At 71.0% G+C, this 14544-nt stretch overlaps 1 protein-coding gene across 1 annotated transcript; it reads left to right on the top strand.

Annotated features, from left to right (window-relative positions):
* Positions 1-2: 2 nt before the first annotated feature.
* LBX2 (ladybird homeobox 2) lies at positions 3-5022 on the top strand (the record flags this gene model as incomplete). Its single annotated transcript, XM_026047170.1, has 3 exons — positions 3-159; positions 3089-3393; positions 4924-5022. Coding segments are annotated over 3 exons (561 nt in total), but the record flags the coding sequence as incomplete, so codon positions are not given.
* Positions 5023-14544: the final 9522 nt, after the last annotated feature.

The raw sequence follows: 14544 nt of genomic DNA, 5'->3' as shown, positions 1-14544 counted from the left end.
GGCACGGCGCGGCCCCGGCACGGCTGCCCGACAAGGCGGCGGGACCCGGCGCGCCGCGCACCGGCGTGTCCGCGCCCTCCTCGCCGCTCTGCGCGCTGGAGGAGCTCGCCAGCAAAACTTTCCAGGGGCTGGAGCTGAACGTGCTGCAGGCGGCCGAAGGTACCGGCGCGAGTGACGGCCGGGGGCTGGGGGCAGCGCGGGGCGTCCGCGGGGCCGGGGCCCCATGTCGGTGCCCGGGTCCCGGTGCGGCCCGGGAGGGATGGGCAGGTGCCTGCGGGGCGCCGCGGCCGCCGAGCCGCCTGTCTCTGGGGACGCGGGGTCTGCGCCGCCGCCGCCACCGGTTCGTCCGGGCCCGCGTCTCTCCGTGCTGCAACGTGGCCTCGGCGGCCCCGGTAAGTTCGTGTCAGCACTGGTGGGGGGGGCGAAGCAGCCCCAAGTCCGTAGCGGGACTCGCGGCCTCGGGGCCCGCAGCGAGGTCGCGGGCAGCGGCCTGGAAGACAACGGGGACCGAGCACCGCTCCCAGCATCGCGCATCTCTGCACCGCGCTCCGGCGGGAAGCGATCGGCCCGGGGCCGGAGGCTCGAGCCCCGCTAGCGGAGTGCGGCGGCAGGAACGCTCGGCGGAGCCGCCCGGAGCAGCTATCAGCCGTACGAGTGGCCGCCGGCACCGGAGATAGAGGCGAGGAGACAGCGTCCACGGCTCACCGGAGAGCGACGGGAACAACCGGGAGCACAACGGGAGCGGGGGCTGCGCGGAGATTTAACAAGCGGGGCCGGTGGGGCCGGTACCGGCAGAACCGTGAATGGGAGAAGTAGGTACCGGCGGAGCCGGGGCGGACGGACCCGGTACCGGGCGGCAGCAGGGCTGGTCCGCCGGCCGCTCTGGGCTCGGTGCCGCTATGGAGCGTTACTGAGCACGCACGGAGGAACCCAGGAGGATCGGTCCCGCAGGCAACGGAACCCCTTTAATAGCAGGGCCGCAGAACGGCCCCGCTCTTGGACCGGGACCCCACGCTCGATGCGAGTCCATTACCGAGCACGGGGAAACCGAGCGGCCGCGGCCGGATCGGTCCCGCCAGTAACAACACGCCTTTAACGAAAAGAGCCATTGGGCTCCCGTTTTCCGGAACCTCGGAGCTAAGATGAATTTGCTTATCGGATTCGTGGGCTCGGCCGTGCCCAGGCCGAGCTGCACGAACCGAACAACGAAATTCCGTTTGCGGCCCCACGGCGCCCGCGCTGCCGTTACTGGCTGCGGCCGAGCGCGGGCTACTGCCGTGCGGTGCCCAGATCCCTTCCGAGAGGGCCCGGGCCGAGTCGCGATCCCCCGTAAATCAGCCTTGCCCCAGACAGACACAAGGACACGGCCGATCACGCTCCAGGAGAGAACGAAAGAAAAATCGTTTCACACGAACAGTGCGCAGCCGATCTGCGATCCACGAGCCAACGAAAATAAATACATAAATGAAATAAAATGTATTTTCCGGACGAACACACCGACAAGAACGGGCCGATCGCCAATCCTGTAGTCAGAGAAAAAAAAATAATAATTAAAAAATATATATTTCTCCGGAAGGACACAGACAGACTTGGCCGATCGGCGCTGCCGTACATAACGAAAGAAAACCATTTCCTTGAACGAACACACGGACACGAAGGAGCCGATCGCCGTTGCCGTAGATAACGAAAGAAAATACTTCCCCGGATGGAGGCGCGGGCACGGACCGCGGCTAAAGGAGCTACCATGAAAAAAAAAATAGAAAAACAACAACAACAAAAAAAAGCCCCACTACTTTAGTGAATGAACACAGGGACACGGAGGGACCCGCTGCCGTTCCCGTAGTTTTCGATCAAATCCTTTCCCCGGACGGACACATCGACATACACACACATTCCCGTTGCGCGCAGACAGAGCCGGTCCCCGGCCGGACACAGGGACGCGATCGCCGCTCCCGTAGGGAGAGGACAGGATTTTGCGCGGCGGAGGCGGGAGCGGAGCCACCGCGCAGCGCGACGGGGATCGGCGGGGTCCGGCCCGTTACGGGAGGCTGAGCCGGGGGTAACGACACATCGGGAGCAGTAGAGCTCGACCGGACAGAATCGAGAGCGGGATTCGTTACCGGCCAAGGAACGGGCGAAGCAGGTACCTGCCGAACCAGTAACAACGGACTCGGTACCGGGCAGACCCTAGTCTGGGCCGCCGACAGCCCCGGGCTCGGCGCTGCGGTGAAACGTTACCGAGGGCTCACGGAGGGACCCACCGAGGCGGATCGGTTCCGCAGGCAACGGGACACCGCTATCGGCGGGGCAGCCCCGCAAGCGGACCGAATCAGGTCGCCGGTGAGGGCCTGGCAGGGTGAGAGCCCCATTCCCGAGCTGGGACGGCGCGCAGGAGCTGCATAACGGACGGACAGGGCCCGCCGCGGGCGCATCGGCCCATTGAAATTTGTTTAAACGAGAGGAGGCAACGACAGAGCCGCCGCGGATCGGGCCCGTCACAAGCAGCGCGCGGTACCGGCACCGCCAGGCGCAGCGGCTCCGGACGGCAAAGCCGGCGGCGGCGCCGCGCTCACCACCGGCGGGCGCGAACGGCACCGAGCGTCGGGGCGGTCGGCAAGGACACGGAGCGGCGAGCGGGAGCCGAGAGGGCTCCGTGCGGCGCCGCGAGCAGCGCCGGGGTTCGGGCTCGAGCACGGTTAGGAGCTGGGAATGGCTCGGCACGAAACGGCTCGGCTCCGGCTCGGTACCGGCTCTGCACCGCCTGGCCCGTTTCGGCATTGCCCCAGTAGACTTTGGCGGCACGGCTTTGGCGGTCGGAGCAGGACGCGGCACGGGGCGAGCCGGGAACGCGGGGCCTCGGGCCGGCTCGTCTCCGCACGGCCGGGCAGGGGTGGGCGCGGGTCGGCTCGTTCTGCTCGGCCCGGTTCGCCAGGGCTCGGCTCGGCCGCCGCCGCCGGGGCGCTGCCGGGAGGACGCGAGGGCCGCCGGGGGCGGGCGGCGGTGCAGCGGGCTGGGACGCGACGGGACCGGGTCGGGGAGGCGGGACCGGGCCGGGGGCCACCGCGCTGAGCTCGCCGTGTCCCCGCAGGTCGGGAGCCGCTGGGCGCCTTCGGGCCCCGCCAGGCCTCCAAGAAGCGGCGCAAGTCGCGGACGGCGTTCACGAACCAGCAGATCTACGAGCTCGAGAAGCGCTTCCTCTACCAGAAGTACCTGTCGCCCGCAGACCGCGACCAGCTGGCGCAGCGGCTGGCGCTGAGCACGGCGCAGGTCATCACCTGGTTCCAGAACCGCCGCGCGAAGCTCAAGCGCGACCTGGAGGAGATGCGCGCGGACGTGGCCTCGCTGCAGGCGCTGCCGCCCGCCGCCCTCGAGCAGCTCGCCGCGCTCCCCGGGGCCCGGCCCCGCCGCCGGGCCCCCCCCGCCGCCGCCCACGGACGAGCTCTCCGAGGAGGAGATCGACGTGGCGGACTGAGACGGCGGCGCCCGCAGGGACCGAGCGCAGCTCCGCTGCCCGCGGGGATGGTGCAATCTTCTCTTTTGTCTCTGTTTCTCGTTATTTCCTTTTTTTAATTTTATTTTCTATCGTATCTGTCCCGTCGGTCCATCGGGGCCGGGGCAGGGGAGGGGGCGGCGGGGCCCGGCCCGGCCGTGTGTAAATATTTGCAATAAAGGAGACACCTCAGTAGCGAGGAGCGGGGGGGCGGGTCCTGCGGGGGGGCCCGACCGGTGCGCGACATGAGCAGGAAGCGACGGACCGAAGGATGAGGGTGATCGGAGCCGGGGCCCGGGGTTGCGGGGCTCGCTCCCCACCCCGCTCCGCACCGAGCCGTGCCTCACGCTCTCGCGCATTCCCGTTCCGGGGACCGGGCCAGCGTCCCCCGTGCACGCCCCAGGGTGCTCCGTCCCCACCACCGCCGATGCCCCCTCCCCGGGCCCGACTCCGCCGGGCCAACCCAACCGGCTCGTGCTGGGCAGGGTCGCCGTGCTGCCCGGCACCACCTCGGAACTCAGAGCACCCAGCCCGTGTTCCCGGCTCCCTCCTCAGGCTGCTCCGGGCTGGCTGCATCTTGGCCCTGGGTCCCTGTTGCAGACCCCTACCTGGCTCCTGCACCATGTCCCCAGGCAGTGCCATGCCCCACAGTGCCATGTCCCACAGTGTCATGTCCCATGCTAGCACGTCCCCAGGCAGTGCCGTGTCCCATATCCCACAGTCCCCTCCCCAGGACCAGCGGGCCCCGTCCTGCTCCTGTCCTACCAGTGTGATGTGCCAGCAGGCCAGCGCTGCCAGGACACCCGGTTGCTTGTGTGTGAGGGTCTGACTGTGCACTCGTGTGCTTGTTCTTGTGTGTCCACATGTGCACCCATGTGCTTGCACGTGTCTCTGTGTGTTTCTGTGTGTGCACCCATGTGTTTGCACCCATTTGCCACACACGAGCACACGGTTCCCCCCATGGCAGTGCGCCAGCTGGCCGAGGCGCCTGCGCATACGCATGTGCACACATGTGCATGGCAGGGATGGCTGCATGCGCAAACCGCAGTGGCACATGTGCCCATCCCGCTGCATGTGGCTGCCGTGGAGCACGGCCAGGAGTGTGGATGGACACGCTTGTGAGTGGGGACATGTCCATCCAGCCGCCCCATTCTTAACCCCCCATGGGGACATCTGCTTGGAGGCTTAGAGGCCCTACCAGTGCCATGACGTCATGATGTGGTGACGTCACCGTGCTGCACCATGATGTCACCCTTGAATGCTGGAGAGGCTCCACTTCACCTGCGGGGGAGCAGGGACAACCCGAGGCGTTGGAGGGGAGGGGGCCCCGCTGCTGCGGCTGCGCTGGTGCAAAGCCCTGCACGGGACCTGCCCCCCCGGCTCCCCCTCGGCATTTCTCAGGCTTTGATGACATCATGTGGCCCTCCCCCCAGCCCACGCTGCCGCAGCCAGGGGAGGGGACAAAGCAGATTCAGTCTGAAAGTGCCTTTGAGCAGCGCCTCCCCCCCACCCCGGGACTGCGGTTCATGTGACAGGTAGGAAACCACGGGCAGGCGCAGAGGATGCGCCCGTCACACGGCCAGCCCACACCGGGGAGCCGGGCTGCGCTGTCCCTCTCTGCCCCTGCGCTCTGCCCTGCCCTGTGGGGCTGTGCCCACCACCATGGGGTCTGCGGCCACCGCCGTGGGCTCTGTGCCCTTCACCATTGCCTCTGCGATGGCTGCCATGGGCTCTGCACCCCAGAGCTGGGGCTTGCGAGCGCCACAGGGAGCAGGACCACGTGGAGCCTGCCCGCACTGCAGGGCGGCCGCCGCATGCACAGCAGAGCAGGGGTGCAGACACGGGTGTGCACGCACGGCAGCACACGCAGCCCCACGTGTACGTGGGTGCGCAGGCAGGTAGACAGGCACAACACGCAGACACACACGTTCAGGACAGCAGGTTCTGTCAGCACCCTGCACGGTGTCTGCACGGCTGGTTCATGTGTGCACATGTATCTGCACATGTGCATGTGTGTGTTTATGTGCATGCATGTGCCCAGGTACATGTGCTGCACAGGAGGCTGGCAGGAGGAGCCAGTGTGGGATTAGGCACCCAGCCCAGGCTCTTCTCTGCCATGGGGACACCCCAACGCCAGCAGCCCCCGTCCACCTCCTCCCCATGGCACGCTCGGCCTGCTCTGCTGTGGGAGGCCCAGGGGCCCCATTGTGCTCCACCAGCGCCCCTCGCCATGGCCCCTCACCATGCAGCTGGCTGCACCCCCGTCCTTGCCGGCCCCTCCGCTGCCCCGCTCTGGGCTGTCCCATGGGGTTGCTAATCGCAAGGAGGAAGCGGCTGCCGGGCAGCGTCTGGCGTCGAGCTGGCCGCACGCGTGGGAGCCGGCAGCAGCGCTGGGCGCGCTGCCACCAGCAAGGCCATAACGTGCCAGGTCCCACCACTGCCAGAGCAGCACAGGGGGACCGAGGCACTGGGAATGACTGTGGCACCTGAGAACAGTCACCCTACGTGGGAACCGCCACCCCGTGCTGCATCTGTGTGCAGTGCCTGGGCACCGGCACGCGCAGCCACTCCGACAGACCCGTGTGCACATGGTGCCTCCAGGGCCAGGCTCAGTGTCCACACGGACACACACACGGGCTTGTGTGCAGCCCAACGCACACGTGCAGGCTGCAGGAGTGCATGATGTAGCGTGGGTATGAATGCAGCGTGGGCATGTATGCAGTGTGCACATGTATGCAGTGTGTACCTGGATGCAGGTTAGGCATGGGCACAGTGTGGACATGGACACAGCGTGTGCACGGCACTGCTCTATGTCCCCTCAGCGTGTGCGTGCAGGGACCTGCACACACGGGTGCTCACTAACACATGAGCGCATGCACACACGCTGCGGGGACAGGAACACGTCCTGCCACGGCCCGCATCCCCCACCTGTGCCCCCACATCCCCCCGGGGCGCCCGGCACGGCCAGGACAGGGGTGACAGCTCTGCAGGCCGTGCCTGTCAGCGGCACCGGGCAGCCCCGGGTGGCAGGGGGTGACGGCCGTGCCCGGCAGCCCCGGGGGCCGTGCCAGGCGCCCCGCGGGCCGCTGCTCCCCGTGCTCCCGCATCTCCCTGCGCTGCCAATTTTCCGCGCGATTAACCCCGCTGCTGCTGCCTGACAACCGCCGCTGTTGGTTTTAATTTCTTTTAACCGGTGATTAATTACTGGCATCTCCCGCACTGCTCCTCTCGGCGATCATTTGCATAGTAATGAACCCCCCCGCGGCCCCATGGGCCGTGCTGCTCGGGCTGCCTGCGGCCCCATCACCCCACATGTGTGGGGCTGGGGCACGAGGCTCGGCCGGGCCTGCCCGCCGAGGGACCTGGACCCCCCCCTGGCTCCCCCTCCTGCCCCTGCCCGTCCCCCTCATCCCACCTCCCCCACGGGTCCCTCCCCGCATCCCGCCGTCGAGCCCCGCGCAGCCGTCGGGCCCCCAACGAGCGACCCGAGGGGCTCCGGTCGCTGCTCCGGTCGCATCCCCGGCTGGCGCTGCCCCCGCCCGGTGCCCGCCCAGCCCCGGCCCCGCTCCGGCCGCCGCCGCGCGGGCCTCACCCGCCCCTTGGTGCCGCTGCGGGCCCGGGACATGGAGATGGGCAGCGGGACACAGGGACGCGCTCGGGGCTCGCGGCCCCGGCCAACAGCCCGGTCACAGGGGAGCGTCGCCGGCGGCCGAGCGGCAGCCCGGTCTGGACTCGTGGTGATGGGTGCGAACACCTGGGGGCCAGGGGCACCCGCAGCACCCACTGCGAGCCCCTCGTGTGCAGCCCCAGGGGCTTTGCAAAGCCCGCAGCAGCAGAGCCGGGTCCGGGCACGGCACGCGTGGCTACACCGCTGCGGACATCCCCACGGGACGACAGCTCCACAACACGCAGTGCAAGAAACACAGCCGAGTTGCAGTGACACGGGGAGCCCCCCGCCCGAGTGGGGCAGGGCCCCCACGGCTCCCGGTCAGGGGGCAGCCAGGGAATGGGGGCTGCCCTGGCACAATCCCGGGGCCCAGGGCACATTCCAGGTGCCCAGGGCAATGGACACATGCAGACACCACTGTGCAGGCCCCGAGGGGCCCTGGGGAGCAGGCGCTGCCGAGTGTGGTTCCCCAAGACAGCAGGGGGGCCACAGGGCGGCTCCATTAGTGATAATCCTGCTAAAATCCCCCAGATGTGGGATGGGAACCTTGGCCTCCCCCGGTGCCACGGGTGCTGCTGCGTTAATGGAGCCCAGCGGCAGCCCCCGCGCTTCAAAGGCCGCGTTAGTGCCAGGCAATCAATCGCTTGCCAGCGGTGCGGGGACAGAGACGGGACACGTCCCGGCAGCCTGAGCCTTCCCTGGGAAAGCTTCCCGCTTTGAAATGGGACACCAGGTCCCCCCGGAGCCTCTGCACCCCCACCCGAAGGGGAGGCCAGCCCCGGTGTTGGGTTTCCCCGCGGCTCGGGAGCACGGAGGCTTCCGCAGTGAGACGGATTCGGGTGACGACTGAGGCCGCGGGGAGCAGGGGCTGCTCTTCTCCCCTGGGCCGCGTCGTGTGGGCTCAGACGGGTGCCCCAGTGCCCACCCTGCCCCGCGATGCCGGGGAGCTGGGCGCGGGAGGGAAGGCAAAGGGAGAGGCGGGGCTGCGCTGGGAGCGCCCAGCAGGACAGGAGCTGCTTGTGCTGGGCTCAGCTTTATTCTAAACCACAGGGCAGGCTCAAAGGCTGGCCCTGCAGCCCCCCGGCTCCGGGCGCACACAGGGCAGCGGCCTCCGGCCCTCGGGGACGGAGCCGCCCCTGGGAGGCTGCCGGAGGGGGCAGTGGGAGCTAGGTGGGGAGGGGGCTGCGCGCAGCCCCCCAAGGCACAACCCGCAGCAGGCAGGAGGTAGAGGGGGCCCGGCCAGGGCAGCCCCCCCAGCACCGCTCTGTGCCAGCAGAGAGGCGGCTCCCTGGGCCAGGGCGGCCCTGCTGACCCAGAACAGGGCACGGAGGCGCCAGGGCCCGCACGGAGCCGCGGGAAGGGCTGGAGCTGCGGGGCCCTGCTCGGGTGCAGGGGCTGCCGCTGCTGCGCGGGACGGGGGCTCCAAGGCGGCAGGCATGGGACAGCCACACAGTGCCCCCCCGGCACGGGACAGCCACACGGTGCCAGCAGCAGGCCCGGGTGCTCTGCGCTGAGCTGGGGTGCAAGGTGCTCAGCGCCCAGCCCTGCCCCGCGCTGAGCCGGGTACGAGTTGCTCGGCCCTCAGCCCCGCTCCTGGCCACTCGCTGGACGTCCTGGCACGGGCGGCAGCCCCAGGCACCTACTTGACGCTGGGTTTGTGCCTGCCCGGGGGCGGCGTGGCGTGGGACGGGTGCTTGAGCTGCAGTGCCAGCCTGGTGCCCTGCATGTCCTTGTCCTGCGGAGGGAGAGCCGTGAGCACCGACCCCGCACGGAGAGCAGCGGCAGGAGCAGGCTGTGCGCAGCCCCGTCTCGCTGCAGCCCCTGTGCAGCCCTGTCCCACTGCATGCCCCCATGCAGCCCTTGTGCAGCCCCATCTCGCTGCAGCCCCTGTGCAGCTCTGTCTCGCTGCATGCCCCCATGCAGCCCTTGTGCAGCCCCATCTCGCTGCAGCCCCATGCAGCCCCTGTGCAGCTCTGTCTCGCTGCATGCCCCCATGCAGTCCTGTGCAGCCCCAGCGCTCACCAGCATGCTCCTGTAGGCCGCTTCAGCCGCCTCCTTGTGCACGAAGTTCACAAACGCGCAGTGGCGCCCCGGGAGCACCCGCACAAAGCGGATCTGCCCAAACCTGCGGCACAGAGAGGGCCCGAGCTGCCTTCGCTGCCACCCAGAGATGCCCAGACCTGCTTTTGCTCTGACACTCAGGAGAGGCAACACAGACCCCGCAAACGGAGACGAAACGTGGTGCGACAGGCTGGGCTCCCGCGGGAGCTCGGGGCCAGCAGGGCACGGGGGGCACAGCCCTCATCCCAGGGACACGGAGGNGGGCCAGCAGGGCACGGGGGGCACAGCCCTCATCCCAGGGACACGGAGGAGCCAGCAGGGCACAGGGGGGCACAGCCCTCATCCCAGGGACACGGGGGGGCCAGCAGGGCACAGGGGGCACAGTCCCCATCCCAGGGACACGGAGGGGCCAGCAGGGCACGGGGGCACAGCCCTCATCCCAGGGACACAGAGGGCCCGGCCGGGCAGCGCAGCGGCTGCGGGGGCGATGCTCACCGGCTAAAGGAGCCCTGCAGTGCCTGCTCCGTGACGCCGTTGGAGAGGTTCCCGACCCAGAGCGGGTAGCAGCCCCTGCCAAGCACGGGAGCATCAGCGGCTGCATCACCCTGCGCGCCGGCTCCCGGCCCCTCCACGGGGACCCGCTCGGCCTCCAGCGGGATCCCCGCGCAGCGCTCGCCCTACCTGGCCGGGTGCTGCGGGGGCCACGTGTGCTCCGGGCTGCCTGCGGCTGCCGCCCGCGCCTGCCCTTTCGAGGGGCTCTGCGAGCGCGTGACGGTCACAAAGCCGTTCCTGGCCGCGTGGCAAGGGCCGCCGCACGGCCGCTCTCCTGCAGGAGGACGGTGCTCAGCAGTGGCAGCGGGGATGGAGCAGGCAGGGGGTGCCAGGCTGCAGGTAGCCCCAGCCAGAGCCCCCCCGAACCCCTGAGCTTTGCATCCCTCTGGGTGACCAGTGCAGGGTCCCCAGCACCACGGCAGCTGCCAGCCCTGCCAGGAGGTCCAGAGCAAAGCCAGGCCCCACCACAGGGGTCTCTTACCAGCCGGAGGTGGCGACGGCCCCGTGGTGCCCGGTGGGGACAGCAGTGGGACATTGCCCGGGCTGCTCCCGCTGCTCTGCTGCGGAGGGCCGGAGATGAGGCCCTGCCGCGGTGCACGGCCCGTCAGCGCCGCGGGCGGCAGGGACCCCGGCAGGGCGCCCCCGTGGCAGGGACCCCGGCAGGGCGCCCCCCGTAGCAGGGACCCCGGCAGGGCCCCCCCCGTGGCAGGGACCCCGGCAGGGCGCCCCCCGTGGCAGGGACCCCGGCAGGGCGCCCCCGTGGCAGGGACCCCGGCAGGGCCCCCCCCGTGGCAGGGACCCCGGCAGGGCGCCCCCGTGGCAGGGACCCCGGCAGGGCGCCCCCGTGGCAGGGACCCCGGCAGGGCCCCCCCCGTGGCAGGGACCCCGGCAGGGCGCCCCGGCAGCACTCACACGCAGCAGGGCCCGGCACTGCTCCAGCTGCGCAGCAGCATCCGCGTGGGAGCCGTCCTGGTGCAGCAGCTCCTCGAAGGTGCGCACGGCCTCGTCATAGCGCTGCGGGCAACAGGAGCTGCTCAGCTCCTGCCTGCATGGCTGGGGCCCCGGTGTCCGGCCCGCCGCCTCCCTCCTCCTCCTCTACCCCCGAGCCCCCTTGCCCGAGCCCCCAGCCCCTTGCCCGAGCCCCCAGCCCCATTCCCCGCACGGTACCTTCAGCCCGCGCAGGGCTTTGCCCTGGCGGAAGAGCCCCTTGGGCCAGCCGGGCTGCAGGGCGAGCGCGGCGCGCGCGTCGCCGAGCGCCTCCTCATAGCGCTGCAGCCGCTCGTAGCAGTACGAGCGGTTCCCGAAGAGCCTGCGGGCAGAGCGCGGCCTCGGCGGCTGCTCCGCACGGGGCCCCTCGCGCTGCTGGCCGGGATCTGCAGTGCGGGGCGCCCGGCACCGCAGAGCCGCCCGGCTCCCGCCCCGCTCACCGGTGCTCCCGGGGGTTGAGCTGCATGGCCTCCGTGAAGGCCTGAACCGCCTCCGCGTAGAGACCCTTGTGGGCAGCCTCGTTGCCGGAGTCTGCAGGGAGAGTGTCCCGGGAGAGCGGCCCCCGCCGTGCGCCCCATCGCTCCCGGGACCGCTTCGGTGTGGGGACAGACCCGGCACAGGGACAGACCCGGTGCGGGGACAGGCGCGCCTGCCGGGAGGTACCGAGCAGGGCCAAGGACGGCAGCTGCATCGGGCAGAGCCCCCAATCCTCCCCCAGAGCCCCCAAACGCTCCCCCAGAGCCCCCGAGCCCCCCGGCGCTGCTGCCACCCCGTGCACTGACCTGCGAGGACAAGGCTGCGCTCCACGGCGCTCGCGTCCGCGGGCTCGGGCGCCTGCGGGGAGGGGACACGTGCTGTGCTGGGGACAAGGCTTGGGCCAGCAGCGGGGCTGCACGACCCGCGGGAGCCACTGCACCCCCAATGGGCACTGTGTCCCCCAGCTCCGCGCTCCGCAGGTGGCAGCACCCCCCCAACTGCGCCCAGGGCTCTGGGGACCGTGTGCTCAGCCAGCCCCTCGAGGAGCCACCGAGCGCCACCGTGCAGCGCCGGGGACCCGCGAGGAGCGGCCAGCCCCGGCCCAGAGGGCAGCCGATGGCAACCCCGCAGCCCCACACAGCCTGCGCCCTGCCCCGTGGCCAGCAGCGCCGGGGACGGGCCCCATGGCGAGGCCAGCGCAGGATCCCACTCACTTTGCAGCGGGACCGCCCGCCAGCGGCATCCGCGGTGCCGGCAGGTTTGTGCCTCGCCGGCGCCGGCAGCTTCGCGGCCGCTTTGTGCCGCACTTTGGAGACGAAGGTGCAGCTCCAGTCCAGGCCGTCCTGTGCCAGGGACGGACGGGGGCTGGCAGTGCCGCGCGGACGCAGCCCCCGCAGCGCCCGCCGCCCACGAACACCCCTCACCTCCGGCAGCTCCTCCGCTCCCGCCGGCTCCGCAGGGCGCCCAGGGGCGCCGGGCTCCGGGCAGCCCTCGGGCTCCTCGGCACGGCTGCCAGCAGCGCTGTCCTGGGACGACGGAGCCTGGGAAGAGCATGCGGGGATGAAGAGCGTGGGGGGATGAAGAGCGCAGGGGGAGGAAGAGCGCCCGGGGGAAGATGAACAGTGCGGTGGGGATGAAGAGCACAGTGGGGAGATGAAGAGCGTGGCGGGGGATGAAGAGTGCAGCAGGGCCCAGCCGGCCGGCCCGGGGCTCGCAGCCACTCACTGCCTCAGCCTCCTCCTTGCTCCCTAGCGCTCCCAGCAACTTCTCTTGTTTCTTCCGCTCTTTCTGTCTCTGGAAACCACAGGGAAAGTTGTGATCCAGCGGTGCACAAAGCAGCGCAGACCCAAGGCAGAGCTCGCGCCACTGCTCCTCATCCCAGCCTAAGAGGAGGAGCGCAAGCGGGGGCAGCCCTGTCCGGGGCGACACGCTGCAGCCCCAGGGCACCCCGCAGGGTTAGGAAGGGAAGAAACAGGGCTGGGGTGCCAGACTCTGGGCAGAGCCCCCCACCTTCTTCTTGAGCTTCTTCTTCTCAGCCTTCCTCTTCACGCGCTCCTCCTCGGCCAGCAGCTCCTCCGCGTTCCTCTCGGCCTCCTGAGGGGAGAGCGGTGCCGGTGCCGCCCCGTGCAGCGGAGGGCGCGGGACCCGCTGCGGCCGGTGCTGTTTGCAGGGGGGCTCGGAAGCCGCCCCATGGGCGGGAGGCCGCGGCTCCTGGCGGCTCCATGGGCACAAAGCGCAGCCCTGCCGCCCGGGACGTGCCCAGGAGCCCCGCGAAGGCTGGAGAGGAGCCTGTGCCCTGCACCCCACTCCTCGGTCCTGGCCTCGCGAGCACGGGGGACATGGGGTGACGTTGGGCTGCACGGGGGGGAGGTGACGGGCAAGACACAGGGCGCCCATGGGGATCTATGGGAGCGTGGAGCCCAGGAGCAGCTCTTCGGGCTCGGCTACCTCGGCCGTAAGCGGCTGCCTCCAGCCGCCGGGAAGGCGCGTTTTGGCGTCCAAGGGGCGCTGCGGCGGGCGGGCGGACGCCGGCTCCTTGCACAGGAAGGACCTCCTGAGGCCGCAGAAGGTGTAGCCGGGCCGGCTGTCCCCGCCGTCCTGGCTGTGGCCGCTCCACACCTCCTCCTCGCTGGAGGAGTCCGGGAACGCCGGAGCGCGGCGCCATTCCCAGGCTGCTGCGGACAAGGGCCGTGCTCAGGAGCCCCACGGAGCCGCTGCCACCACTGCCGCGAGACGCAGCAGGGCGCCGGTGCAGCAGGAGCGGGCGGCCGGGCACGGCGGGGCAGGAACCGCTGCGGCGCCGTCCCCAGCGCTCACCCGGGCAGCGCTGCCCCGCGGCCCCCGGGCTACGGCGCGTGGCCCCCGCCGCCACGCAGCGCACGGTGCTGCCGCGGACGGTGCTGCCCCGCACGGTGCTGCCCCGCACGGTGCTGCCCCGCACGGTGCTACCCCGCACGGTGCTGCCCTGCACGGTACTACCCCGCACAGTGCTGCCCCGCACGGTGCTGCCGTGCCCGGTGCCGCCGCACACGGTGCTGCCCTGCCCGGTGCCGCCGCACACGGTGCTGCCCTGCCCGGTGCCGCCGCCCCGCACGGTGCTRCCSYKCAYGGTGCYGCCGTGCCCGGTGCCGCCGCACACGGTGCTGCCCTGCCCGGTGCCGCCGCACACGGTGCTGCCCTGCCCGGTGCCGCCGCCCCGCACGGTGCTACCGTTCATGGTGCCGCCGTGCCCGCTGCTGCCGGTGACCTGAAGCACCAAGTGGCGCCGCTCCGGCGCGCGGCGGCTGCAGGCGGAAACGAAACCGAAACGGCGGCTGCGGCGGGACCCTCCCCCACGCCGCCCCCTCCCCGGGGCTGCCCCGGGCACCGCCCCCGGGACCGGCCCCTCCGCCCCGGGCGCCGCCCGGCTCTGCACCCGGGACCCATGAGCGCCCCGGAGCCCCGGGAAGCCGCTGGGGACCCTCCCGGAGCCCCCACCCAGACTCCCTATGAGCCCCCGGCCCTGCCACGGGGTCCCCCTGGATCCCCGCACCGGGAGCGTCCCCGGGACCCCCCCCCCCCACGTACGGAGCTGCCGCCGCGCGCGCAACCCGCGGCGCAGCGACCCCGCCCCCCGCATGCGGGCGGAAGTGCCGCGGAGCGGGAGAGCGAGGCCGCGCCGCCATGCTGACTGAGGGCAAGCCGGGCGCGACGGCGGCCCGCGAGGCCCAAGACAGGGCGGGAACGAGATTTTGGGGGGCGGGGGAGGGCACACTGGGGCCCTCGTCCCAAGCAGCGTGGACATGGACATGTCCCGAAAACCGTCTCCTGT

This window comes from Nothoprocta perdicaria, unplaced genomic scaffold, assembly GCF_003342845.1.
Source record: "Nothoprocta perdicaria isolate Ctin4 unplaced genomic scaffold, notPer1 scaffold_480, whole genome shotgun sequence".
Classification (NCBI taxonomy): domain Eukaryota; kingdom Metazoa; phylum Chordata; class Aves; order Tinamiformes; family Tinamidae; genus Nothoprocta; species Nothoprocta perdicaria.
Note: the sequence above shows the minus strand (reverse complement) of the source record. Positions and strands in the feature narration are given on the sequence as shown.